Source organism: Microcaecilia unicolor, chromosome 13, assembly GCF_901765095.1.
Source record: "Microcaecilia unicolor chromosome 13, aMicUni1.1, whole genome shotgun sequence".
Lineage (NCBI taxonomy): Eukaryota > Metazoa > Chordata > Amphibia > Gymnophiona > Siphonopidae > Microcaecilia > Microcaecilia unicolor.
This window is the reverse complement of record NC_044043.1, coordinates 983,966-1,001,462: the sequence shown is the minus strand read 5'-3', so window position 1 is coordinate 1,001,462 and position 17,497 is coordinate 983,966. Positions and strand designations below refer to the sequence as shown.

Genomic DNA, 17,497 nt, shown 5'->3' with positions numbered 1-17,497 from the left:
AGTAGCTGAAAAAATAAGAGCAAAAGAGGCTTTGTTCAGGAAATGGAAAAGAATGCAACGAGAGGATCACAGAAAAGATTATCAGATTAAACTGAAAGAAGCGAAGAGGGAAATACAGCTAGCGTGAGCGGAAGAAAAAATGGCTAAAGATGTAAAGAGAGGTGACGACTTTTTTCAGATATATCGGAGAAAGGAGAAGAGAGAGGAGCGAGACTGAAAAATAATGAGTGGTTATGTGGAGAGTGATGAAGATAAAGCGAATGTGCTAAACAATTATTTCTCTTTGATGTTCACAAGAAAAATCCTGGAGGACTGCGGTTGGCTGCCAAGGGAACGTCTGGGAATGGAGTGGATACTGCGCCGTTTACGGAAGAAAGAGTTTATAAACAGCTGGAGAATCTGAAGGTGAACAAAGCTATGGGGCCGGATGGGATACATCCCAGGATACTGAAGGAGCTCAGAGAGGTCCTGGTGGGACCTCTTAAAGATTTATTTAATAGATCTTTAGAGACAGGAGAGGTTCTGCAAGATTGGAGACGAGCAGATGTGGTCCCTCTTCAGGGAAGAAGTGAGAAACTACATATCGGTAAGTCTCATGGCGGTGGTAGGAAGATTAATGGAGTCGCTGTTGAAAGAAAGGATAGTTAACTTTCTATAAACTGACGGGTTCCAGGACGTGAGGCAACATGGCTTTACCAAAGGAAAATCCTGCCAAACGAATCTTATTGACTTTTTTGACTGGGTGACCAAAGAAGTGGATGAAGGACGTGCACTAGATGTAATCTACTTGGACTTCAGCAAAGCCTTTGATACGGTCCCCCACAGAAGACTCGTGAATAAGCTGAAAGGGATGAACTTAGGACCAAAAGTGGTGAACTGGATAAGAAACTGGTTGACCAACAGGTGGCAGAGGGTGGTGGTAAATGGAATCCACTCAGAGGAAAGGAAGGTGAGCAGTGGAGTTCCTCAGGGGTTGGTGCTGGGGCCTATTCTGTTTACTAGCCGTTAAGCCCGTTAAAACGGGTGAGATTTGTGTTTTGCAAAATGTAATAATTCTCACCTCTATCCATCCATGTACAGCAAGCCTCCTCCCCCCCCCCCATATCCAGCAGCCCTCCTCTCTCCCCTGGCCTCACCCTGTCCACCGATCCTCCCCCTCATATCCAGCAACCCTGCTCTCCCCCCATGTCCAGTATCCCTCTTCTCTGTCCTGCTCTCACCCCATGTCCAGCAACCATGCCCTCTCCCCCCTGGCCAGCTACCCTCCTCGCCCACTGCTCCCTCCCCCCTCCGCGCAGGGCCCCCTGCACTGACCTGACAGCGCCTCTCACCTCCGTGTGAAAGCGCTGCAGGCAGCAGCAGATCGCTCTGCTGCTGCCTGCAGCGCTTCCACATGGAGGTGAGAGGTGCTGTCAAGTCAGTACAGGGGGAGGGTGGAGGTTGGTGCACACGATGTTTGTTTCCAGGCTCCAGCGGCAGCGTCCGACTCAATTTCCCTCTCTGTTCCATCCTCTGATGTCATCACGTCTTGACGCGAGGGCGGGACAGAGAGGGAAGTCTGTACTGCGCATTTGCAGGTGAGTCGGTCACTTGCCGTTTATATGTTTGATATTTGTGGGAGATATTGCTGAAGAGTTGGAAGGAAAGGTGTGCCTTTTAGCGGATGACACAAAAATAGCCAACAGAGTGGATACCCTGGAGGGAGTAGAAACGAGAAGGGATCTCCGAACGTTAGAATGGTCGAGGGTCTGGCAGTTAAAATTTAATCAATTACAAACGTGCTCCAGACAACATTTCTTAGATAAGAATGAAGGGAAACATTGAAAAGAGAGAAGTGATGGACTGAGTGCCTTATGTGTATAAAAATGTTAGTTTTTGTGGAGCTTATGTTGCAAACAGTAAATGTATGTGTACTGGTGAGAGGGGATTTGTTTGTAATAAATTGAAAGAGAAAAGAAAGAAATGTCTGGAGCACATGTTTGTAATTGGCTATAATTGTCTGTGCTCTGGTTGAAATTTTGTTTACCCAAGTTTAGTGTTAACTTAGTTAAAATTTAATGCCAAGAAGTGTAGAGTGATGCACATGGGGTGCGGAAACTCAAAAGAGAGATACCGGATAGGAGGGGAGAGATTAGTAAGCTCGACTCAGGAGACAGACCTTGGGTGTTGGTGTCGGAGGATCTGAAAGTGAAGAGACAAGGCGATGGCCGTGGCTGGAAGGATGCTAGGCTGTGTAGAGAGGGGCATAACCAGCAGAAGAAAGGAGGTGTTGATGCCCCTCTACAAGTCGTTGGTGAGGCCCCCACTTGGAGTATTGTGTTCAGTTTTGGAGGCCGTATCTTGCTAAAGATGTAAAAAGACTGGAAGCAGTCCAAAGAAAAGCTACAAAGCTAGTACGGGATTTGCGATGCAAACTGTATTAGGAGAGACTTGCCAACCTGAACATATATACCTTGGAGGAAAGGAGATACAGGGGTGACATGATACAGACGTTAAAATATTTGAAAGGTGTTAATCCGCAAACAAACCCTTTTTCGGAGACGGGAAGGCAGTAGAACTAGAGGATATGAATTGAGGTTGAAGGGGGGCAGACTCAGGACTAATGTCAGGAAGTATTTTTTCACAGAGAGGATGGTGAATATGTGGAATGCTCTCCCGCGGGAGGTGGTGGAGATGAAAACGGGAATGGAATTCAAACATGAGTGGGATAAACACAAAGGAATCCTGTTTAGAAGGAATGGTTTTGTGGAATCTTAGTGGAGATTGGGTGGTGAGGCCGGTAATTGGAAACAAAACGGGAGCTGGGCAGACTTCTATGGTCTACGCCCTGATCGTGACTGAATATATATGGTTGGGCTGGAGTGTAAATTTTAAGGGGCTTCGATGTTAGCTTCAGAACTTAGTACAAGAACAGTACTGGGCAGACTTCTACGGTCTGTGCCCTGAGAAAGGCAAGGACAAATCGGGTACACAAAAAGTATCTCATACCATGTAAAATGAGTTTATCTTGTTGGGCAGACTGGATGGACCGTACAGGTCTTTATCTGTCATCATCTACTATGTTAGCTTTCTACTTAAAAGCCTATCAATAGAAATCAAACAAAATAAAACATGGAAAAGAAAATAAGATGATACCTTTTTTATTGGACATAACTTAATACATTTCTTGATTAGCTTTCGAAGGTTGCCCTTCTTCCTCAGATCGGAAATAAGCAAATGTGCTAGCTGACAGTGTATATAAGTGAAAACATTCAAGCATTACTATGACAGTCTGACAGGGTGGGAGGAGGGGGGTGGGTAGGAAGTAGCCAAAGGATTTTTGATCCTCAGGCCTTTGGGAATGATGTCATTCTTCTTGCAGATTGTCAGAAAGTAAAGATGACTGTTCACTTTTGTTTCTTTTTCCAAAAGTTTGTTCACTTGCTTTTTCACGCGGCTGTATGCGGTATCTTAAAAGCCTAAATTTGGCTTCCAATGTCACTGGTACCCACATGTACCAAGACAAGAGGCTCCTCCCCAGCACTGTGTGAAATCTTATCTAGGCGAGATGCGAGGTCAGCCACCTTTGCACCAGGCAGGTAAGTGACCAAGCAATCCTCAAGTCCACCAGCCACCTACATGTCTAATGATAGGATCTCCAACTATAACAGCAGTCTTAACCTTCCCTCCTAGGCTGAAACTTTAGAGTCATGGTCTGTGTGTGATAGAATAATGCATTCTGTGGAGGGCAGGTCCTGCCTCTCTGTAACGATGCTGTCCCTTCAGGAGACCTCTCTTCCATGGCAGTACAGAGGTTGCTAGACCGGAGGGGGAACTTCTCTCTAAACCTCTCTGACTCAGTTCCTCCACTACTCTAGCCTTCAGAGATCAGACCCGTTCTGTGAGTGCTAGGCACTGAGTACACACACAGAATTGCAAGAGATATATTAATAGATAGCGATAGATTGTAATTCTTCTGGTAAATCTTTTCAGATTTTGGATGCTTGGTCGGCAAGAGTAGTGTGGAATAATATTAGTGACTTTTCCTTTTAAGGGGGGGGGGATAGAATTATTGTAACTTCTACAACCCCTAATGGCTTTAAAAAAGTAAAAAAAGAGCATACACATATATGGTAGCAAATGTAAAGCTTTATGGAGCATACAAAGAAATTTAAAAATTCTCTCCTCCATAGGTAACCAATGCAATTTCTGATAGTAAGGAATAATACTAATATGAGCAGTTTTTCGCAAAGTGAAAATTACCTTCCGAGGTATTTTGTATGTTGTGTAGTTTTTCCAACAGAATTTTGAGGCATCCTCAATAAACTGAATTATAGTAGTCTACCTGAACCAGTAAAAGTGTTGTATAAGTAATCAGAATAGTCCATATCAAAATATTTATGAATGTAATACAAAATGATTTGAGGTTCTACAGACAAGTGTTCAATCAAAAAGGATTCCCAAAATCCTTACTGTAGAAAATGAGTTGTACACTTTTTATTCACACAGACTGATCTGGGCTATGAATAGACTGATTGCCCACCCACTTTATTCTTATTTATTTAATGAATGATTTGCCATCCAAGTTTCAATTAACAGAAGCCAATTTTGTACCTGAGGACTGGATAGATCCATATCATCGTTTATAGTACAGATTTTCAATCTTCTTCATCTTACGGCACAGTTACACAGTGCTAAAATTGTCAAAGCACACTCTCACACTTGGTCCAGCAGTTTGCCTTCTACCCCCACCCCCCACAACATGGTCCTGCATTTCACCTTCCCTCCCCCCACACAGTCCAGAAGTTTTTCTTACCAGCATTTGACCTTCTTCCTCCTCTCACCCGCACCCCACCTAGTCCAGCATTTAACCTTCTTTCCCCCATACCCACAAAAATATTCCAGTATTTTTCCTTCCTGTCTCCTCTCCAGCCGGCGACCAGGTATCTCCCCTTGTCTCTCCTGCCCCCCAGTGTACTTTAAAAGAAGTTTTGGTTGTAGCGGTCAGGGGCAGTAATTTATACAGCCTGCTTGCGACAACCCTGGCGCTATCTGCCTATGTGGAAGCAGGAAGTTACATCAGAGAGAAGGGCACAAGCAGGCTGTATGAATCACTGCTCCCTGACACCAACCACTCGAGACCAGAACACTTACAATTAAGCTGGCCCAACTCTGTGCCACACCCAGAGAGCAGCCATGGCACACTAGTTGGAAAACACTGCTTTACAGGTAGTAATGTCATCTACATATATGTAAGAACAAAAACCTAAATTTTCCAATCAGAAGCGTACGGAATGCAGGAATATATTGAATAATAAGTGGAGAACTGCATGGTATCCCATATGGATTCTTCCATCCTGCTGAAAAAACATTGTTCATTTTTACTTTGTAAATCCTAGTTGATAAAAAAGTGACAAAACAAATTAAAAACCTTCCCTGTATACCTATACTATATGCAAAAAAAAAAAAACCTATTCTTTAAACAACTTTGCTAACTGAACAGAGTAACTTAAAATCTCTGAGGGCCACAAGTCATAGTTTCACTATATCCCTAATGAATATGCATGAGAGATTTGCATGCCTGTTTATCTCCCTTGTATTCAAATCTCCCCCTGCATATTAGTTAAGGCCAAACTGACTCACTGGCAGCCCCTTAACAACTTGAAACGAAATTCAAAGTACTAGGGCAGTGCTTCGCAACTCTGTCCTGGAAGCACATCTAGCCAGTTGGGTTTTCAGGATTACCACAATAAATAGGCATCAGAGAGCATTCACCCCTATCTGTAAATCTATATACGACACCTAAAAAAAAACTCTTCTATGAACTGCGCTAAGTTATGTGCAGTGTGGCGCTTATGCCCAGGAATCATGCTTAACTTTAGGCACAACCATTTGCACCAACTGCAACATGGTGCAAATCTTCACACTTAAATTAGGCACGTATCCCATAACCATCCATGTAAATTTTAGGAACACCCCTGTTCCGCCCATTTCTATGCTCCTTTTTTGAACTTGCGCATAAAATTTAAGCATGGATTCTGTGCCTAAATTTACATGTGCATATTTTAATTAAATATAGTGTCAATTGCTTAAACCAGTGCTAATTAGCTCATTCAATTAAATTGCACACACAAATTGGGGCTTGTGCCCAAATTTAAGCAAGCAACTTTTACAGAATTCAGAGGACAATGGTTCTCCAATAAATGCAAATCTATGTTATACATATGCATTGTAAGCCTGAAAAACCAACTGGCTCGATGCAGGCTGCAACATGGGCTGAGTCACAGACCAGGATACAGCAATATTGGAAGCTTCAGCAAGAGGGAACCTTGCCTGTTAAGAATTTTTATTATACATTTGATCATCAAAATACAACCTGAAAACAGTTATCTTCAAAGTGAGATTCAACACCTGTTAAGGTGACAAAGTGTATGATGTTATATCCAAAGATGACTGTGGCACAGTTAGGGTAGTTGCTATCATTCTTATCTGCCCAATCTTTCAATATTCCAGTCCAGACTGTCTTGTTAGGGGCATTTCTAGATCACGTCACACTGAAGAAAACTGCCATTCAGTCTTCTGCAAACAGCATTTGCACAAGTTCTGGCTTAAAGCATTCTTCTTCTACCAGCTTCTGAGGCTGAAGAAAAGAAGAAAGATTATCAACATCCATATATTAATAGAAAAACAATGCTAGAATGTAAATTGCGCAGTGCTAAAAAAAGAAAAAAAAAAAAGATGTTTACCTTAAAATGTAGCCCTTTCAAATTAACTGCCTGATGTACGCTTTTGTTCTCATGTTCTATCTAGGGTCGTGGTGGGGAGATAGTACATAACATCCCAAGGTTCTGCATATATTATTGTTTTCACCAAGAACAGCCTATCTGCTAACTTTATTTGAAACAGTAATTTTTACTTGGTTCCTCTTTATATGACACTAGCAGCTGCTTTAACAGCTTCCTGACAAAACCAAGAAAAAAAAAGAGAGAGAGAAAACTGACCTTATAAGATTCAAGTCTCCCCTCTCCCACTACCTTTTGAACTATTCATCCAATACTTTTCCAATTCTTCCGTAGGCAACACTCAGTGATCCTGACTCTTTTTTTTTTTTTTTTTTTTTCAAATGCCCTCAGTGCTCCCATCACTTAGAATCCCCTTTTCTTATTTCAAATAGGGTACCATAATATTTTAGAGAGATCATGCCACATTCTTATGTCACAACATTTCCAAAGCAGTCCTCCCATTGGTTGACCAAATATCTTTAAAGCTGCTTTGCCATTGGGCAGTGCTGGTGGTGGTTACCCAATGACTCCATTACTTATAGGGATAGTATACAGAAATTGCAAAAGATTGGTTTATATAAACAGTAGTGACGCTCATCACCACATGCACATTTTGGCAGCAAAAAAGAAACCTAGGCATGAAATGGCACCAGCCCCCTGGTTTCCAAATGCAGTAAATAAGTGTTTTTAATTTATCATGTGTTCATTATCTGAACTTATAATAATCCTACTGTTAGTGTGCTTATAGAAAGGGGCAATGTTCCAAATGTTAAACATAAGTACATAAGTAATGCCACACTGGGAAAAGACCAAGGATCCATCGAGCCCAGCATCCTGTCCACGACAGCGGCCAATCCAGGCCAAGGGCACCTGGCAAGCTTCCCAAACGTACAAACATTCTATACATGTTATTCCTGGAATTGTGGATTTTTCCCCAGTCCATTTAGTAGCGGTTTATGGACTTGTCCTTTAGGAAACCATCCAAACTCTTTTTAAACTCTGCCAAGCTAACCGCCTTCACCACGTTCTCCGGCAATGAATTCCAGAGTTTAATTATGCATTGTGTGAAGAAACATTTTCTACGATTTGTTTTAAATTTACTACACTGTAGTTTCATCGCATGCCCCCTAGTCCTAGTATTTTTGGAAAGCGTGAACAGACGCTTCACATCCACCTGTTCCACTCCACTCATTATTTTATATACCTCTATCATGTCTCCCCTCAGCCGTCTCTTCTCCAAGCTGTATAGCCCTAGCCTCCTTAGTCTTTCTTCATAGGGAAGTCGTCCCATCCCCGCTATCATTTTAGTCGCCCTTCGCTGCACCTTTTCCAATTCTACTATATATTTTTTGAGATGCGGCGACCAGAATTGAACACAATACTCAAGGTGCGGTCGCACCATGGAACGATATAACAGCATTATAACATCCTCACACCTGTTTTCCATACCTTTCCTAATAATACCCAACATTCTATTCGCTTTCTGAGCCGCAGCAGCACACTGAGCAAAAGGTTTCAGTGTGTTATCGACGACGACACTCAGATCCCTTTCTTGGTCCATAACTCCTAACATGGAACCTTGCATGACGTAGCTATAATTCGGGTTCTTTTTTCCCCACATGCATCACCTTGCACTTGCTCACATTAAACGTCATCTGCCATTTAGCCGCCCAGTCTCGTAAGGTCCTTCTGTAATTTTTCACAATCTTGTCGCGAGTTAATGACTTTGAAAAACAAAAGTTTACTGCATATACTAAAGGAATTAGGGTAATAAATTCATGCTTGTAGAATACGTGTCTAGGAAGGACTATGTGAAATGTTTTAGTCACTAAGAGTAATCAAATTCAAGAACTCATGACTTTATCCACAGGTTTAAAATTAGAGGTAAGGAGTGCTTAAAATTTTGAATGAAACTGATCATGAGTTAAAACGTTTAGTCGTAATTGCAATTATCACATGGTATTCTTCCTGAATACAGAAGATACTTTTGAGCAGAATCGCTGCTAGAGCACAAAGATGTAACCAACTGGCACAGGGTGACTCGTGTGATATTTCACAGAATAACATCCTCCCTTCCAAGTATCTCTTTCACTAGTGCAATACTACACTGTATACAATGTAGCATTGGGATGGACACTTTACAGACGTCAGACCAGATAATATTGCACTTTTACATATATACTTGTGGCAAGTTTTTATTCTCAGCCCTGTGACGTTCCAGCACACAATAGAAAAAGCTGTCAGATGTACCATGTACGAGGGTTGCTTATTATAAGATTAACTGACAGTCTTCCGCCTTGAATATTAAATATTGATTGGGGGAAGGACAGTCATCACCAGCCCCATTATCGTATTATTCTCATGTTTGTATCAAACTGGCTCTTGTCATAGGGGTATCTGGATTGTTAGATGATACAGCAACTTCCTTCACCTTATACAATTACAACACAGATCACATGTCACTTCATTATATAACTGATGTGAAATTCAGGATGTGAGCTATGAACCGAAGATGGTTCCTCTTGACCTAGAGGTTGAGAATCTGGGCAAATATTTGGCACTTGCCCTCAACAGGGCCTGGTCCCGCTGTGCATGCTGGTTCAGGCTGTACAGGCCTGGAGGAATGAGTAGTGCATTAAAATAAATAAAGATTCTGTATTGCATTAAAATTGTTCAAATCTAGTTAAATTAATTGTACTACATGCCCACCTCTACTTAAAACATTTCCTTTTTTCCATTAGTCATGTTTTTGAACCAGTATCATCCAAGGCAGTGTACAGCATGTTAAACAATAAACATTCACATAGACAGAGGGAGGGCTTCTTTATCTTGGGGATAGTTTCCCACAATGTGGAAACAGACTTTAGTATGCCTATTACTGCAGAAACCTGGTTTGGATGGTGTACACCCAGCTCACTTTCAGCCAGTTTCTTGCTGGCCGCTGATCTCCACCTTATTGGTAAAATTGGTTCTGTTGCAGCTGCTCCTCTTTTGTAGAGAAGCCTGTGCCTTTCATCCACAATCAACCTGGTTATACACTATTAATCTACTAGTAAAAAAGCCCTGTTTCTGATGCAAATGAAACGGGGGCTAGCAAGGTTTTCTTCTGTGTGCATGTGGGAGTGTGTGTGTCCCTGCCCTCTCTCCCCTCCCCCCTCGGAGTCGAGTCCTTCAGTGTTAAGTTTCCTGCTGTGCTGTGTTACAGAGATAGTGAGGGCTTCTGCCCTCTCTCCCCTCCCCCCTCGGAGTCCAGTCCTTCAGTGTTAAGTTTCCTGCTGTGCTGTGTTTGTGTTACAGAGATAGTGAGGGCTTCTGCCCTCTCTCCCCTCCCCCCTCTGAGTCCTTCACTGTTACAGAGAGAGCGATTTGATTTCGTGCTTTGCTGTGTTTTCCTTCACTGTTTGTGTTACAGAGAGAGCGAGGGCGGGGCAGACACTCGTGGGGAAACCGGATATCTCTCCCCCTTCACACTGCCGGCTGGAGGCTTCATTTAGAAGGTTGGTGGTGCCTTTTATATATAGAGATAGTTGATGTCCATGCAACAGTGCCCCCTTGTGATCCTTCCAGTAGAAGCTATTAAAATAATTTGCATGCTATCTCTATTTCTTCTCAGTCCTCCTGGATCCTGGGGTCTCCCTGTTTTCACCCAGTACATTTGCAGTTCTCTTCTCTTCCCTACAATGTCACATAAGGAATGTAGAATGAGAGACACAAGCTGTCAACCCATGAGAAGTTCACTAATGACCAGGTTTAAAATGGATCTTAAAAGAAACTACTCTGAAATTAAGTTCCTACTGATTTATAAGAAAAGGAGTGAGAATTATCTGGATCACTTACATTTGACCAAAATCTTCAACACTGCTTTAATCTAATTTAAAACACAAGATCAGTTGAAAAATACCCTAAATTTGTCTCCTCCCTCCATCTCCTGAAAGCCAGCATTACTAAGCACTGTCCTTTTCCAAACACTACACTTTGTTGGGTCTGTAGCAGGTGGAAAGGGAAAGAGCTGACAGTGCTTAAACCAGGGCTTAATTTTATGGGCAAACCCACTGAAATGCAGTTCTGTTACTTCTTTCCAGACTCCAGAGCAACAGGGATATTCTGCTCTGGCCCCTCCCTTCCATGCAACCTGGAGGGGAGGGGGGGTGAGCCTGGAGCAGAGTGAAGAACAGTCACTCTACTTCCTAATCCAGATCCTCTTCTCCAGCTGCTCTTGTGCCCTGCTCCAATTCTACTTCCTGTTTCCAACATCTTACCAGTTCCAGAGCTATTTTTAGCTGCTAGGGAGGCTGGGCCCACCCAACAACTTATTCATTTGTAAAATACTTCTCACCGGACAAAGTGCAATCTGGGCTCAGTAAAGAACAAAGTGCACAACAAGACTTACCGTCCCACATTTAAGAAGCGTAGGCACTCCAGTCAGCTTCAGATTTTGTTTAAAATCATTGTTGGGGTCTTTCCAGCTATTTAAGGGAAATTAAGAATACATGTTTTTATATGTATCTGTTCTCACTTTGTCAGGTAACATGTGCACAGGGTTTGAAATTGTATTTATTCAGCAGTGGAGTATATAAAATGTTGGGAGGAGATTCATGCACTAGCAGCCATGTACATATAAAAATAGGGAAGAGATTTATTTATGTAAGCAATTGCACAGTTACAGATGAATGTGTATCCTGCAGTTAACTAGCACTGTCAAACATGGAATTAGTTAGATCTGTAACTGCTCTAATTTTTAAATGGAGACCATTTTCTAACTAGTCCATTATTTTATTTTGTTACATTTGTACCCTGCGCTTTTCCCACTCATGGCAGGCTCAATGCGGCTTACATATTGTATACAGGTACTTATTTGTACTTGGGGCAATGGAGGGTTAAGCGACTTACCCAGAGTCACAAGGAGCTGCCTGTGCCTGAAGTGGGAATCGAACTCAGTTCCTCAGTTCCCCAGGACCAAAGTCCACCACCCTAACCACTAGGCCACTCCTCCACTGTTGCTACTATTTGAGATTCTACATGGAATGTTGCTATTCCACTAGCAACATTCCATGTAGAAGTCGGCCCTTGCAGATCACCAATGTGGCCGCGCAGGCTTTTGCTTCTGTGAGTCTGACGTCCTGCACGTACATCTAATAGAAATCCATATCTATCGCTCACTAAGTTACACATCCTCTCTTTGCCCTTCAAAACCCCTTACATCTGTCACAGTAATGCAATATTAAAAATCCATTTAATAAATCCAAAGTCCTTATCCACTATCAATGAATTGTTCTTGCCAGCCTGTTTTATATATCCAAATGTACACTGTTCAAAGATCACTTCAATGATCCATAATTATTTTGCATACTGCTCAGAAAACTGGCTTTGAGGGGGTTGCCAGCTGCAGTGAAGGGTCAAAGTCCTTATTCAACTCATTGTTTTTAAAACCGCATGCACCTTTAGGCTCAAGCTCTACACCACTACAAGGTGTGTTCAGCAGCTGCAGTACTGTCCTAATTAGATTGTAAGCTCTGTCGAGCAGGGACTGTCTCTTCATGTTCAAGTGTACAGCGCTGCGTACGTCCAGTAGCGCTATAGAAATGATAAGTAGTAGTAGTAGTACTAGAGATAGAATAGAAGCAAGAGAGGGAGATCCACAGTACAGAGTGAGAAAGGGGTTGGAGGGAGGTGAGAAACAGATTGACATGGATAAAAATACTTATGCTTGTGACCTCCCCCACTTACCCACCACGTAGGCCATGAGAAAAATAAAAGTAATTTGAAAAGCCAGTAATGTATGCTACCGTGTACAACCTGGACTGCCTTATTACACATTCTCAAAAGCATGACTGCAATAAGTAATTTCACTACTGTGGACTCTAACCTGTGTTATGCTAGACTGGACACTGGCATAGGGAGGAACCTGCAGCAGCCAATCACAGGGCAAGGATATTCCCTACCATGTCATAAAGAGGTGCAAGGGTTCTTTACGTTTAAACTATGGAGGTAATTTTAGAAAACATTTTTACATGTGGAAAATGACTCTTATGCATGCTTAAGTATGAGCACTGCACCTACTTTTATGTGATCTGTGTATAAACAATCCTGGGGATGGGATATATTCACATATTTTATAGAATGTCTGTTCACTTAAGAGCATATGCACATTTTTACATCTTTTTTGGCCTAGGCCGGTCTCGATGGAGGCTAAGGAAATGCAAATTTTTACATCTTTTTTTGGAGCAGGTGTAACTATTTGAGAGGATTTGTGCACTATTAGAAATAGTTCTGGATGCCTATTTTATAAAGGCATATTAGGCATCTGCAATGAAATAGTGGGTTTCTAAGACAATGAACTGTTTTATTTTACTGATGACATGTATTTCTCCTAATTGGCCAGCAGATAGCGATTGTCTTTTTTGTTAAAGCTGTACCAGTTTCTTCTTCCCACCAAAAGCTGTTCGCATAAGCTAAGAGGTCATTTTTTTAGTTTCAGATAAGGGAGTGGAAAGAGAAGGCTCTCTTTTCCTCAGACCCTGGGAACAGTTAAGACTTCATAACCTGCGAGAATCTATATCTTGTTCCTGAACTCCCCAGGTACTATTTAGGTAGTAGATAAATGTTTAGAGATCCATATTCAGTTACCTGTTTATTTCCTGTTCTTTACCATCTGTTTTATATGGTTCTCTGTTCTACTCCGATAATAAACCTGATTAGTTTATTGACTCTGCTGTTCTGGACAGACTAAGAATCTTGGTGGTTTGTGTTTTGGTCTGTGGGTACTTTCTAGGAATTGTGGGACCCCCCAGTAACCTAGAACTCACTGGGGAATAAACTGAGTGGGAGGATGCTAGTGTACAGCACAAGAGGCAGGTGCAGGTGGACCTGAGCTGTGCTGGGGACAGACCCTCCAGGTGGGTGGCTAGGCGTTTCATCACAGCATCTTTGATCCCTTTTAGGTATTTCACCCAGCTGTCCTGTTATATGACGTTATCCCTTGTTGTTGAGGGTGGGGGGTGGGGGGGGGGGGTGGAGAGAGATCTATTCTAAGCACCCATTTTATAAAGGAAACATAGCTGCCTGGGTGACTTTATAAAGACAACACCCAGATCTCCTCCCAGTAGTGTACAATCTTCACACACGTATTTTACAACTATGCACCTAAATCTCAACTCCACCCCTGCTCCATTCAGACTACAACTTTGGGAACAGCTACACACACACTTATACCAGCAGATTCAGAAGCACAATTAGACAAGTCACATTTTCAGATGTATGCTTTCTAAAATGGACTATATCTGTACAACACTGCATCTGACTAGCAATACTACCAGAAATAAGTAGTTGTAATACAAAAAAAAAAAAAAAAAGGTTAAAACAGAGCATGCAAAATTGCTTACTATGCTTTTTCTCCAACATCGCAGTATACAAAGATAGAATCCTCTGGGAGATACTGGAGATTTTCTCGCACAATTGGTTCAGCTAGAATGCACAAAAAAAAATGTTCTTACCTTTAAAAACTTTAATAGGAGGCGAAGAGCTAACTACTAAAACAACAATTGCTCAATTCAAATTAATCACATGTACAACAAATAAGAATGAAAGCAGAAATCTGGAAAAATTGTAGTTTTGGTGGAAAGCTAATGATAAAAATCTACAAGTTACAATTAAACCACATCCTAAAAAGTGTTTCTACACATTGTCCATGTGTTTTGCTTTTTTTTTTTTTTTTGTAAAGGAGAAGGCTGGATTTATGTACAAGCAGCACATTTATATTCTAAAGGCACCCAAAATGGTAGCACTCCCAGGGCAGGCTCAACCATTAGGCAGACTGGGATGGCTGATTCTGGTAGGGGAAAGGGCACCCTATGACCACTAGCAGGCTGTACCCAGTCCATAAACCGCTACTAAACGGACTTGGAAAACTCCAAAATTCCAGGAATAACATGTATAGAATGTTTGTACGTTTGGGAAGCTTGCCAGGTGCCCTTGGCCTGGATTGGCCGCTGTCGTGGACAGGATGCTGGGCTCGATGGACCCTTGGTCTTTTCCCAGTATGGCATTACTTATGTACTCCTTCAGTTTCAAGCATGCTTGGGGCCTCTGGTACCAGGATGGCAGCCCAGGGCAGTTACCTCTTAATGCGGGGGGAGGAAGACAAAGAACAACTTCAGTCAAAACTTAAAACGATAGATACTTGGAGCTACACAAACTCCAAAACCCATAAATGCGTACTTTTATCTGCAGGGAGGGTGGGAAATATCCAAACTATATAGAGAGGAAAGGTCCCACTTAACTTTCTTTCTGAGAAGTTCTGAGAGAAGATGACATTTCTCTGGGTAAGTCTCAATCAGTGATGGCTTTATACAAACATCTATATACAAGAAACCCACAGACAGATGCAGCTACCTCCACAACTCCAGCTTCCGTCCTTCACATACAAACAGATGCATTATTTACAGCCAAGCCACAAGATACCACCGTATCTGCTCGGGCCCAGGGGATAGAGACAGACACCTTGAAACCCTGACTGCATCCTTCAAACAGAAAGGCTACAACCACAAAATAATCTCCAAGAACATTGCCTCCTCCCTCCAAACACCCAGGGAAAATCTGCTACAGTACTAAGAAAAAAAAAGCCACAGACAGAATCCCCCTTGTGGTGACATACAAGCTAGAGCTGGAGAAACTGAGGAAAATCATAAGAGACCTACAGCCTCTACTCCAAGAAGATGAATTACTGAAAGAGATATTCCCATCCCCACCAGTGCTGGCCTTCCGACAGCCACCCAACTTAAAACACAAGCTAATCAGAAGTAAACTCCCAACACAGACTGAAAAGGAAGAGAAGGGCACGTTTCCCTGTAATATATCCAGCTGCAAGCTATGCCAAAACATTTCACAGGACCCCACTGTCATTCACAAAGGAAAAATATTCAACATAAAGGAATCTTTCACATGCTCATCTTCCAATGTGGTATATATCATTCAGTGTAAAAAATGTAACGAAGGATGCTATATTGGAGAAACAGGCCAGATGCTTAAGACAAGATTTAATCTGCACAGACACCACATGAAGATAGCCGGTGCCAGTCAGACTCCCACCCCTGTGGGACAGCACTTTACAAGACCAGAACACTGCACCAGTGATTTCATAGTAAGAATCCTGAAAGGTAACTTTAAAACAATACAGGAACGTAAGACCTTTGAAGTCAGAATGATTGAATATTTTAACACCCAACAGAAAGGACTTAAGGATCTGGGGTTCCTAGCCCATTATAAACCATAAAGCTGTATGTCTCTGTTGATCACCCTCCCCTCACCTATCCACACCCATCCTGTTAGAATATCAATGATATGCTTTGATGTCCCCATGCATACTTCCTACCCACCCCCCTCCTCCCACCCTGTCAGACTGTCATAGTAATGCTTCAATGTTTTCACTTATATACACTGTCAGCTAGCACATTTGCTTATTTCCGATCTGAGGAAGAAGGGCGACCTTCGAAAGCTAATCAAGAAATGTATTAAGTTATGTCCAATAAAAAAGGTATCATCTTATTTTCTTTTCCATGTTTTATTTTGTTTGATTTCTATTGATAACCTTTAAGAGTGGACTAACACGGCTACCACACCTCTCTACATGTAGAACCCCAAAGAATAGCAAGATTCCGGAATGCTAAAGAGTGACAAGATTCCACAGCAGAATCTCAAAGAGTAGCAACGTTCCATGTAGAACCCGATCTGACGAAGAAGGGCAACTTTTGAACGCTAATCAAGAAATGTATTAAGTTATGTCCAATAAAAAAGGTATCATCTTATTTTCTTTTCCATGTTTTATTTTGTTTGATTTCTATTGATAACCTTTAAGAGTGGACTAACAGGGCTACCACACCTCTCTACATGTAGAACCCCAAAGAATAGCAAGATTCCGGAATGCTAAAGAGTGACAAGATTCCACGCAGAATCTCAAAGAGTAGCAACGTTCCATGTAGAACCCCAAAGAATAGCAAGATTCCGGAATGCTAAAGAGTGACAAGATTCCACAGCAGAATCTCAAAGAGTAGCAACGTTCCATGTAGAACCCGATCTGACGAAGAAGGGCAACTTTTGAACGCTAATCAAGAAATGTATTAAGTTATGTCCAATAAAAAAAGGTATCATCTTATTTTCTTTTCCATGTTTTATTTTGTTTGATTTCTATTGATAACCTTTAAGAGTGGACTAACACGGCTACCACACCTCTCTACATGTAGAACCCCAAAGAATAGCAAGATTCCGGAATGCTAAAGAGTGACAAGATTCCACAGCAGAATCTCAAAGAGTAGCAACGTTCCATGTAGAACCCGATCTGACGAAGAAGGGCAACCTTCGAAAGCTAATCAAGAAATGTATTAAGTTATGTCCAATAAAAAAGGTATCATCTTATTTTCTTTTCCATGTTTTATCCTGCCTTAATAGAAACTATAAAAGTTTTTTTTTTTTTTTTTTTTAACCTTCCACGCAGTCCGGGCACCAGCTGGCTCCCTTTTCGTTTTTGGATCCACAGAACAAGGCAAAAACAAGTTGGTCCTTGAACCTCTCCAGGGCCTGGATGAACTCCTGGTAGCCGCGAACCTTCACCTCTGTATATTGCGTCTGGGGCATTTTTTCGGCGTGTTGCTCTGAGCTAGGAACACAACAAGAGCCAGACTCAGCCAATGTTGTTTCACTTCCTGTCTGAAGGATTCTTGAACCTAGTCCCGCCCTCCTCT

General features: G+C 42.0%; 2 protein-coding genes across 2 annotated transcripts in view; both read right to left on the bottom strand.

The window, feature by feature from the left end:
• LOC115456837 (thioredoxin domain-containing protein 17-like) overlaps positions 1-17,497 on the bottom strand; it is a 531,330-nt gene that overhangs the window by 513,723 nt on the left and 110 nt on the right. The gene's annotated exons all lie outside the window — the stretch shown is intronic.
• On the bottom strand, positions 4,406-17,478 carry LOC115456838 (thioredoxin domain-containing protein 17-like). Its single transcript, XM_030186165.1, has 4 exons — positions 17,240-17,478; positions 14,144-14,225; positions 11,152-11,227; positions 4,406-6,619 (listed from the first exon to the last, which is right to left on the bottom strand). Exons 1-4 carry the CDS (start codon positions 17,388-17,390, stop codon positions 6,551-6,553), a joined length of 378 nt encoding a protein of 125 aa, XP_030042025.1. The 5' UTR covers positions 17,391-17,478; the 3' UTR covers positions 4,406-6,550.